The 12,225-nt window shown below is 41.1% G+C and overlaps 1 protein-coding gene across 1 annotated transcript in view; it reads right to left on the minus strand.

The window, feature by feature from the left end:
- The window catches only part of MANBA (mannosidase beta), a 75,466-nt gene that overhangs the window by 47,856 nt on the left and 15,385 nt on the right, over positions 1-12,225 (minus strand). The window contains exons 3-4 of the mRNA XM_082269333.1: positions 7,444-7,549; positions 1,524-1,691 (exon numbers count right to left, since the gene is read on the minus strand). Coding sequence (XP_082125459.1) covers positions 1,524-1,691; positions 7,444-7,549 — 274 coding nt within the window. The remainder of the gene's footprint in view (positions 1-1,523; positions 1,692-7,443; positions 7,550-12,225) is intronic.

The raw sequence follows: 12,225 nt of genomic DNA on the forward strand, positions 1-12,225 counted from the left end.
GGCTAAGACCATACAGCGATTTAACAGGACAGGTTCAACTCAGAAATGGCCTTGTCAATATCGACCAAAGAAGTTGAGTGCACATGCGCAGCGTCATATCCAGAGGTTGTCTTTGGGAAATAGACGTATGAGTGCTGCCAGCATTGCTGCAGAGGTTGAAGAGTTGGGTGAGACCAGAACAATATGTTAAAACATCTATGGATTGGGGTGTTGCTTTTTAGTATTTTTGTGAGGATTGGAACTTGTTTTTTGATAACTTCATGATTTCATGAATATCACTTTTTGGTGTGCTAATAAAGTCCGCCCTTTGTTTTGATTTTTTTGATTTTAAATAGAAATTTTGAAGTTTACAAACTAATGCTTAAAAATTGTGAAAAAATAAATAAAAAATACCTTAAGTTGCTGTTGGACAGTGCAAATTTTTCCATATTCATATCAGACATTTCTGGATAGCCACTCTGCTTGGTTAATAATAAGCCATCTGGTCACTGCGAAATGCCATAAAAACCAGTGGAACAGGATCGCCCGCAGTAGGTATGGTAATGGGGTTATAAAAGAAAAATTCCTGCTTATGGGAAAAGGTTCCACGTATAGAACTCTACAATAGTTTATAGGGGTAATATTTTGCATTCAAACACCCTCATTAAGTCATGGGGGGCTGAAATGGAGACACACAGGTCCCAGAAGACAGCAGGACCATTCAGAAAGTGCAGCGCGACTCGCACATGCGCAGTAGGAAACAAGCTGTAAAGCCTCGTACACACGCAACGAATTTCCGCCGACCGGTCATCCGTCTTTTGTCCAGAGTGGTGTCTGTTGGTTGGAATGTGCCTAGACTGCACACGAATTTTCCTGCACGACAGAATTCTACTTCAGAAGTGATGTCATGTGTTGGATTGCTTCCTATGTGTTCTTTCATCTCTGAGCATGCCTAGTATTGCTCATAAGACTTTTCCCTATCGAAATCTGTACTAATGAGACGAAAATCGGACGGGTTTTGACGGTCTACAAAAATTATATAGTCTGCACACCAGAATTTTTTTCGGCCGAAAAGTCGGAGTCGGTTGTCGGAAGCCCCATACTAACAAGCCGAAAATCAGCAGATCGGTCGTCAGACGAAAATTCCCAGCCGAATTTTCGACTCGTGTGTACGGGCCTTAAGACTTCACTTTCTTTTTTCCCTTAGTGAAGATGCTGGCGCCTGCACCCGCAGCCGAAAGAGGAATCGGCTAGGGGGTGACAACATGGCAGGATCCCTGGACAGATAAGTGTCCTTATATTAAAAGTTTGCAACTACAATATTTGATATTTAATTTATTTTTTTGACAGGCTGGAACTCCTCTTTAAGTAGACGGACAGAACTTCTAGGTAATGTAATGTATCATCTTTGCAATTTTACTCTAACTATGTAACATCTTTTAGATCAGAATAGGTGTTTGTTAGTGATAACAGATTATCTTAATTCAGGGATAGACAAAGTAGAATAAATATTTGTTGCTTACAAGGTAACACTTTTCACTTACCTTCCTTATGAAGTTAACATGACATTCTCCTTTCTGTACATCTGGAGGACAATTAGGAGGTATAATATAAGAACGATTTATGCTTTTCTCTTGTGCCCACTCTACAGGAGACTCAAGTTTAATCTCAATATAATTTTCCTCTAAAATATATTTGGTGATATCAATTGTCTGTGAAAATAAAGTAATGCTTTGGTGATGGAGGTATTGTGGTATTTAAAGCACAATTTGTAGCATAAGCAGAGATTATAAAACAAGACAAAATAAAATTAATTAACAGTAAAAAAATAATTATCCAGAAGAAAATGGTCAAAGTGGTATTTTAACAAGCGAATCCAATACAGGTTTGGTTAGACTAGGATGCTGACAAAGTTACAGTTATCTGCAATGAAACCAATCAGCTTCTGTTTTTTTTTTCAAAGTTTAATTGCACAAGCTGAAGTTAGAAGCGGATTGGCTACCATGCAGAGCTGCACCAGATTTTACACTCCCCAAGTCTGGTTCACACCTATGCAGAAACGGACTACAGTTCATTCAACATGGTTTCCTATTAGACACGCTCACATTTATCAGCGCAAAACATTGTAATTCCACAACACAAGGAAAAAATGCCGTGGTACAGTCGGTGATGCTAAAAACTGTATATGGGGTGCTATAAATGGTTAATGAAAAACAAATAAATATATACGTTGAATGTGTAAAAATGCAAATAAATACTAATGCAAATAAATACTAATGGAGTGCAAGCAATACAAAAAGTGCAATGTACAAACTATCTAAATGTCAGGACCAAATCACTCAGTGTTCCGGCAAAAGATAGTTTTGTGAAATTGCAGTTAAATCCAAAAGGTGCTAGTGCAAAGAACTCATTACTAAATTTTAAATCCAAAAAAGTGCTAGTGCAATAAACTCATTACTAAAATATATAAACCAAGGACAATCAATGTCCTAATGAAAATGGATTGGTATGTGCAATGAACTGTATAAGTAAATAAATAAATCAATACTCATAAGATTAATCAATCAATAGTCCATGTGAAAAAGTCCCAAAGTGACAAAAAGTGCAAACAGTGCTTGAGTCCAATGATCAATATGTCTTCTTAGTGTCCACACGTGAGGAAATCCCAACAACTGTGCTCCACTGTTTCCACTAAACTTGACTCAGCAGATGTGGAGCTGATCAAAATTATAGACCATCAGACACGCGCATCAAACAAAACCCAGCTTGTTGGTCAAATCCTCCTATCTCTCTTACACTCCAAATGAAACGGAAGAGATCGAATATATGAGGAGAAAGAAATTGCCCAAAATTGTGTAATTCTGTACGAATGCTTTATTAAAAGAGAAAAAAAAAAGAAGTTTACACTCACATGTTATAGTGTCTACCCGACACTAGGAATCTTGGTTGTTTTAAAAAATCCTCCGCTCCGGCTGTCAGAATCCAAGCCCCGAGCGTGGACTGTCTCTGTGTAGTCTCTTTTCAGCGTCCTAGCCCCGCCCTACTAGTTTCGTCATTCGACGTCTTCCCGGGGCGGTAGCTACATGGACTATCGATTGATTAATCTTTGAGAATTGATTTATTTATACTTTTTGTATTGATTGCACTCCATTAGTATTTATTTGCATTTTTGCACATTCAACATATTTATTCATTTTTCATTTACCATTATTAGCACCCCATACACAGTTTTTAGCATCACCGACTATACCACAGCATTTTTTTTTGTATTGTGGAATTACAATGTTTTGCGCTGAATATTTTACCCTTTAATTCACATGTAGTATACCTACAGCAGATCAGCAGCATTTCTTTGTGTTCCCTCATTAGTCTTGATCATATTCACCTCTAAAATCCTTAGGCGCCAGATCTTTTCAATTATTAATCACGTTCACATCTAGGCTTTTTTCCCACAACTGCGTTTTTGGAAAGGGTCAGGTTAATCCCTGGAGTTCTTCTTTTAAGCAAAATGGTGCTTTTTTTTTTTTTTAGCTTTTTTCGATTTAATAGGCTTTAGATAGACTTTTAATAGAGAAGCTACAGAAAAGCATTTAGTGCATTTTGGCTGCGATTTTGTGTTTTTTTTTTTAATCTGCCCAACAACAAACTGGGCAAAGAAAAAAGTAGCATAAAAAAAATGCAAAAAACGCGAATCGGGGCAAAAATGTGTGTGCAAAACCCACAACAAAAAAGCACTGCAGAAATGGATCAAAAGCAAACTGAACTGAGCCTAACATACAATGGAAAAGTCTGGTTTCTAGATCTTTAGCCCTTTGTCAGGACAAACAATGTTAAAATCCAGTTTACAGCTGATAATGAGGTCTGACAGCACAGTACAGACAAGTACAGTTAATTATTGTAAAACATTAACTCCCCAGCCCCCCTCAAATATCTACAGGAAAAGTGATGCCAAGAGGCATCAATGCAAAGAGCATTTAAAAAGTAAGCAGCATTTTTTAAATAGGTCTTTAAAATTATGATATGTGAATGGAAACATGCAACAAATATAAAGTAATTGTTATCCTCATTTTGACTGCCAAAAGCGGAAATACACTTTAAACTTTGACTTTTTTTTTTTTTGTAAGAAACCTTTAGCCAGTGTTTACACATTGTAAATGGGAAGAGAACACCACATGGTTGGAAGAAGGCTGCACACCCCAATGGTATGTGGAAGAAAAAAGGAAAAGGCTCCTGGGGTTTTCAGGCAGCAAATTAAATAGGCTAGGAATTTGTAAAAATATTCATCTTTATTATAGAAATATTAAAATATTCATAATGAGAATCCTGAAGTAAAATACGAGCTTGGTTACAGATATAAATCCGTCATATTCAATATCACAAACTGGTAAAAACAATGGACAGTGAATGAATCATCACACCCAATATGGTGGATGACACATTGTATAGCAAAAATGTCCAGTCCAGCTGCAGGCTTAAAACCCCTTTACTCCTATGAAAATGGGTGAAAGCTTCCAGTGATCGCTGGCCGCTTTATAGAGTCCGTTACCAAACACAAAAGAGAGGAAGCCCCTCTCATTAATGCCTTTCATTGCATCAGAACTTATTTGTAGAGACTGGAATACTTCAATAATAACTTTGTGAAATACTTCAATAAATATACAGTGAGGGAAACATTTTTTGATCCCCTGCTTATTTTGTACATTTGCCCACTGAAAAAAAAAAAATCAGTCTAGAATTTTAATGGTAGGTTTATTTTAACAGTGAGAGATAGAATAAAAAAAAAACAAAAACCAGAAAAAACGTATTAAAAAAAAAAAAGTTATAAATTGATTTGCATTTTAATGAGTGAAATAAGTATTTGATCCCATATCAATCAGCAAGATTTCTGGCTCCCAGGTGTCTTCTTTACAGGTAACAAGCTGAGATTAGGAACATTCTCTTAAAAAGGGAGTGCTCCTAATCTCAGCTTGTTACCTGTATAAAAGACACCTGTCCACAGAAACAATCAATCAGCCTCCAATCTCTCCACCAATAGGTAAAGCTGGATACACACTATACAATTGTCTTTAGATTTTTTCCTTTAGATTTACCAAAACCATATAATATGAGGTCAAACCTAAACACTTTCAATTTGTATGCAATCAGGCAGGCCCTTGCACTACATAGTTGAAGGTAAATCTAAAGGAAATCTAACAACAAAAGTTGTATAGTGTGTATCCAGCCTTAAGCCCCATACACACGCATCGAAAATTGGCAGGGAATTTTCGTCCGACGACCGATCCGACGATTTTCGGCTTGTTAGTATGATGCTTCCGACAACCGACTCCGACTTTTCGGCCGAAAAAAATCTGGTGTGCAGGCTATAAAATTTTTGTCCGCCGTCAAAACACTGCCGATTTTCGTGCAGTCAGTACAGATTTCGACAGGTAAAAATCTTATGAGCAAGTCTGGGCATGCTCAGAGAAGAAAGAACACAAAGAAAGCAAACCAACACATGACATCACTTCTGAAGTAGAATTTTATCGGGTGAGAAAACTCGTGTGCAGTCTAGGCACATTCCAACCAACAAAACACAACTCTGGACAAAAGACGGACGACCGGTCGGCTGAAAATTGTTGCGTGTGTACTAGGCTTTAGACCAAAGAGCTGTGCAAGGATCTCAGGGACAAGATTGTATACCTACACAATGCTGGAATGGGATACAAGACCATTGCCAAGTTGGTGTGTTTAATTTTTGCAAATGGAAGAAACACATAACTGTCAATCTCCCTCAGTCTGGGGCTCAATGCAAGAACTCACCTCGTGGAGTTTCAATGATCATGAGAACGGTGAGGAATCAGCCCAGAACTACACGGGAGAACCTTTTCAATGATCTCAAGGCAGCGGGGACCATAGTCACCAAGAAAACAATTGTTAACACACTACGCCCTGAAGGACTGAAATCCTGCAGCCCCCGCAAGGCCCCCCTGCTCAAGAAAGAACATGTACAGGCCCAACTGAAGTTTGCTGATGAAAACATCTGAATGATTCAGAGGAGAACGGAGTGAAAGTGCTGTGGCCAGATGAGACCAAAATCAAGCTCTTTGGAATCAACTCAACTAGCTGTGTTTGGAGGAGGAAGAGGAATGCTGCCTAAGCCCCCAAGTACACCATCCCCACCATCAAACATGGAGGTTGAAACTGTATGCTTTTGGGAGTGTTTTTCTGCTAAGGGGACAGGACAACTTCACTGCATCAAAGGGGCAATAGATGGGGCCATGTACCATCAAATCTTGAGTGAGAACCTCCTTCCTTCAGCCAGGGCATTGAAAATGGGTCGTGGATGAGTATTCCAGCATGACAATGACCCAAAACACACGGCCAAGGCAACACAGGAGTGGCTCAAGAAGAAGCACATTAAGGTCCTGGCCAGTCACCAGACCTTAATCCCATAGAAAATACATGGAGGGAGCTGAAGGTTCAAGTTATCAAACGTCAGCCTTGAAACCTTAATGACTTGGAGAGATTCTGCAAAGAGAAGTGGGACAGAATCCCTCCTGAGATGTGTGCAAACCTGATGGCCAACTACAAGAAATGTCTGACCTCTGATTGCCAACAAGGGTTTTGCCACCAAGTACTAAGTCATGTTTTGTGAAGGGGTCACTCAAAAAATGCAAATCAATTTAACTTTTTTTGTTGTTATTCTGTCACTGTTAAAATAAACCTACCATTAAATTGTAGACTGATCATTTCTTTGACAGTGGGCAAACAAACAAAATCCACAGGGGATTAAATACTTTTTTCCCTTAGTGTACCAGTGTTAATTTTGGCAGCAAATTTCAATTTAGTTTTAGTCTTAGTCTTAGGACTAAAATGGCATTTTAGTTTTAGTCCCATTTTAGTCTTCTGTAAGTGTTTTAGTTTTAGTCGTATTTAGTCGACTAAAACTCCAGTACATTTTAGTCGACTAAAACTCATTTTAGTCACCTATAATCGAATGGGTGTAGTTCAATTGTAATTTGTAATGCATTATTTAAGCATTTCTCTATAATTTCCAAACTCATTATACACTACTGCTGGTCCTGGAGTGAAAAATTTATGGTATTTAGCTTTGAGCATGCACCAGTGTTAATTTTGGCAGCAAATTTCGATTTAGTTTTAGTTATAGTCTTTTGAGTAAAATGCCATTTTAGTTTTAGTCGTATTTTAGTCATCTGAATTGTTTTAGTTTTAGTCGTATTTTAGTTGACTAAAATTGTGTTAATTTAGTCGACGAAAACATTTTAGTCGGTTTTAGTCTACAAAATTAACACTGTAGTGTACATAAGGTTTTTATTGGAAAGTGGCTTCCTTTCTTTTGTGTCTTTCTTATGTGATTGGAAGTGTTGCATCTTGGTTAAATCACATCAATTTATCTATACAGAACAAAAAAAAAACAAGCAAACTTTAACACAACATGAAATGCACCTAAAACTACCCACTCACATATCTGTTGAACATGTTTTGAGTTTTCATAACAGGAATATCATTGAAAGTAATTGTAGAAATGGTATCTATCCCTTCGCAAACCAAGACAACCTTCTGCCAAAGTCTATAAAACAAAGGACAAAATTACTTCATTTTTAAAAATTCCATCTAAAGCAAATATTTCGCCACAATATGCCTATTAGTCATTGTTATTCATCAGTCACATCTTGTCTCCTAACAAAGATCCACATACCACCAGCTCCTAACCCACTTATACTAATATACTAACCTTCCCCGTGGTCCCTTCCCACTCCACTCTGTCAGAATTGCTACATAATACCTGTTGCCACCAGGTATGGTGCAAAATGTGACCTCCTCCCATGGTTTAGTACTTAGGCCTAGCATCTAATTTCCATGCCTAAGAACTACCACCTGTAGGGTCCGTTAGGTAACTTTATATAGAATTATGATGGCAGAATAATGGAGTGGCGTGAGTACAGGGTCCAACAGGGCCCCTAGATGGCCCACATACTAGAGGTTACAAATTGGAACAAATGTGGTATAGTATGTCAATTTAAACAGCAAAAAATATAGAAAAACTATTAAAATGAAAACATATTACCTTCCATCAAATTCCGAAGTGGTCACCAGAGAACCCTAATTTGTATATGGACCACTCACACCAAGCCTCCCTCCCCCAAAGACCCTGTGACACCATTACTCAAACCAGAAAAAAATCCTGAGTGAATAGCAGTAATACCAGCCATTATCAAAGGGTAATTGTATGGCATAGATTAATGAGGTTTTCACCCAAAGAGTCCCCCCCCCCCCCCTGTGTTGAGCCGCAGTGCTCGTGGGAGTTCATCTTTATTGGAGCCACACTTTCTCCAATAGGTAACATTGTGAATTCCGCCTTGAGACAGCTGTCATGACTTTTAGAGATTTACTATTGAATGCACAGAGCACGTGTAGTAAGAGTTTAGCAGAGTAGCAAGGCTAAACAGCGAAGCATGCTTGGCAAACCTGTTAATTTGCCTCAAAGCGGTACAGCTCATCTTGCTGCTATGGAAAGCAAAGATGGTTAGGATATGGGGAATGAAAATTCAGAATATCACGTCTGAGCAGATCACTCCATTTTAGCACACAATTATGCTGATTGCACTGTCAAGGGCCGATGTCTAACTGCCTCCAGGTATGGTGAAGAATGTGAACCATGGTTTAGTACTCATGCCTAGCAGCTCATTTCCATGCCTGATGGAGTGGATTGAGTACAGGGACCAACAAGACCCAGATGGGCCAAATACCAGAGGTTACAAATCAGAACAAATGTGGTATAGCATGCACATTTATTTACCAGCAAAAATATAGGAAAATATTAAATGAAAATGTATTACCTTCTATCAAATTTACAAATGACAAAGTTGTCACCAGATAACACTAATTTGCATCTGGACCACTCACTCCAAGCCCCCCTTCCTCAAAGATCCTGTGACACCATTACTTAAACTAGAAAAAACATCCTGAGTGAGTGGCAATAATGCAAACCATTATCTGATAAAAGGGTAATTATATGGCATAGATTAATGAGATTTCGACCTATAGAGTGTTGAGCCGCAAGGTTTGTGGGAGTTCATCTTCATTGGAGCCACACTTTCTCCGACAGGTAACATTGTGAATTCCGCCTTGAGGCAGCTATCATGACTTTTGGAGATTTAGCCCACTATTAAATGCACAGAGCAAGAGCTTAGCAGAGTAGCATGGCAAAACAGCCTTGGAAAGCAAGAATGGTTAGTATATGACGAATAAAGATTTAATATATCACGTCAGAGCAGATCACTCCATCTTAGCACATGCCGATTGCACTGTCAAGGGCCGATGTCTAGCTCCTATAATTGGATTTAAGCAGTGTATGAGTGTTGTGCTGCTGTCCTGACAAAAATGGATTTTTGTAAGATCTTACCGTAAAATCCTTTTCTCTTAAGCTCATTGACAGACGTAGTCTTCTTGATTCTCAAGAGCTGGGTTATGTTGTCTCCGCAGGAGTAGGACTAGGCAGAAAGACAAAACGTTCTGGCTCCACCTTAGGGGCAGTCCCTGAGGGTATATCCTCCCTCTCTCTGCTACAGAGAATTTAACCCAACCCAACTCAATGATAGAGGGGCGGGTACTACGTCTGTCAATGAGCTTAAGAGAAAAGGATTTTACGGTAAGATCTTACAAAAATCCATTTTTCTCTATCGCTCATTGACAGACGTAGTCTTCTTGATTCTCAAGAGCTGGGACATCCAGAAGCAGTGCCACAAATGAGGGGTGGGATTGACAAAATCAAATCCAATCTAGAAGGCCCAACTGGTGCCAAACTAGAAGTTTTAAAGGCTCATTATAAACAAAGAATGAGACTAAAGAAAAATTTTCCAACGGAAAAAACCCTCGAGGTAGACCACTGGTCTCCTCAAATTGCGGCCTGCAAAACCTTGCGGCCAAACGAGGCATCAGACGATGCCATTACATCAACTTTATAATGTTTAGTAAAGGTATGCACCGACGACCAGGTAGCCGCCTTGCACACCTGGACCACTGACGCCTGATGGCGAAAGGCCCATGACGCACTAAGTGCCCGAGTGGAGTGCGCCTTAACAGGGAACGGGGGCTCCCGACCCTTAATAGAATAAGCCTGTACTACCGTCTGTCTGATCCATCTGGAAATGGTCGCGGCAGATGCAGGCAACCCCTCTTTGGGTCCATCTGGGATCACAAAAAGTGAATCCGTCTTGCGAAACGAGTCTGTCGTTTTCAAGTATACCCTGATCGCCCGGACCACATCCAAGGAGTGTAAAGCAAACTCCCGAGGATGACTGGGCTTAGGACACAGGGAAGGTAATACAATTTCTTCATTCAGATGAAATTCTGAAACCACTTTTGGTAGGAAGGATGGATTCGGACGAAGAACCACCTTATCTCTATGAACCACCAGATATGGTGAACGACAAGATAATGCGGCCAGTTCTGACACCCTGCGTGCAGAAGTAATAGCCACCAAGAAGGCCACCTTCTGGGACAACGTGGGTAGAGGAATCTCCCTAATATCTTCAAAGGGAGGTTTCTGAAGAACCGACAACACTAAATTAAGATCCCAGGGGGGTAACGGCGCGTGCACTGGCGGAGCCAGATGTCGCACCCCCTGGATGAAGTTCCGCACCAAGGAATGAGTAGCCAAAGGCTTCTGAAAGAAGATGGCTAATGCTGAGACCTGACCCTTGATAGTACTCAAGGCCAGTTTCTGCTCAACCCCTTGTTGCAGAAAAGCCAATATTCGACTAATCAAATAAGACCGAGGACGGAACCCCAAAGGTTCACACCATGCAATGTAGGACTTCCATGTGCGATGATAAATCTTTCTGGAAGTCGCTTTCCTTGCTTCAACTAGAGTAGGAATAACTGAAGCTGACAAACCTTTGTCCTTCAGCACCTGGGTCTCAATAGCCAGGCCGTTAAAGCCAGCGATCGTAAAGCAGGATGGAAGATCGGTCCCTGAGACAGTAGATCCTCCCTGAGAGGAAGTCTCCATGGGACGTCCGCCACCAGTCTGACCATGTCGGCGTACCAAGCTCGACGAGGCCAGTCCGGAGCTACCAGGACTACTGGGATTCCTTCCTCCTCTATCCTGCGAAGAAGTCTTGGCAGTAACGCGAGAGGAGGGAAGGCATATATTAGCTGGTATTGCCCCCACGGGGCGATCAGTGCGTCTGCGGTTTCTGCTAGAGGATCGCGGGAGCGAGCCACGAATCTCTGAACTTTCCTGTTGAATCGTGATGCCAACAGATCCACATCCGGGGTGCCCCACCGTAGGCACAACTGGTGGAAAACGTCTGGATGGAGGGACCATTCCCCCTGATCCAGGGTCTGACGGCTGAGATAATCTGCCTGCCAATTCTCCACCCCCGGAATGAACACCGCAGAGATTGCTGGAACAAATCGTTCCGCCCAGCGAAGAATGCAAGCCACTTCTTTGGCCGCTCGGACACTCTTGGTGCCCCCCTGGTGATTGACATAAGCCACGGCCGTGGCATTGTCCGACTGGATCCGAACCGGGCTGCCCTGGAGCTGCTCGGTCCAGTGAATCAGACAAAGTCTGATCGCTCTCAGTTCCAATACATTTATCGGTAACCTGGATTCTTCCGGGGACCAAAGTCCCTGGACAGATAACTGACCGAGAATTCCTCCCCATCCGGATAGACTGGCATCCGTGGTCACTATCGTCCAATATATTGGCAGAAATGACTTTCCCTGGCTGAGCATTGGAGACCGAAGCCACCAAACCAGAGACTCTCTGGTCTGTTTGCTCAATCGTATCTGATTGTCCAGGGATTCCGGATTCCGATTCCATCTGAGAAGAATCTCTTGCTGAAGAATTCGGGTATGGGACTGGGCAAATGGGACTGCTTCGAATGAAGCCACCATCAACCCCAGAACCCTCATGCAAGTCCGAAGGGAAGACCAGTTGTTGGACAGTAACAACTGGACTGCTGATTGAATCTTTCGGAGTTTCCCTACCGGAAGAAAAACTCTTGTCCTGACTGTGTCTAGGATTAGACCCAGATATTCGAGCCTCTGGGTGGGAACCAGAAATGACTTTTGCTGGTTCACCAGCCACCCGAATTCCTGTAAAGAAATCATAGTAATTTCTATGTTTTGTAGCAAGGTCTGAGGAGACTCTGCATGAAGCAGAAGATCGTCTAGGTAACCAAGGATCGATATACCTCTTTGGCGCAGAAGTGCCAACATTGGGGCTAACACCTT

Source organism: Pelophylax lessonae, assembly GCF_965119305.1.
Source record: "Pelophylax lessonae genome assembly, chromosome: 1".
In the NCBI taxonomy this organism is placed as follows: Eukaryota; Metazoa; Chordata; class Amphibia; order Anura; family Ranidae; genus Pelophylax; species Pelophylax lessonae.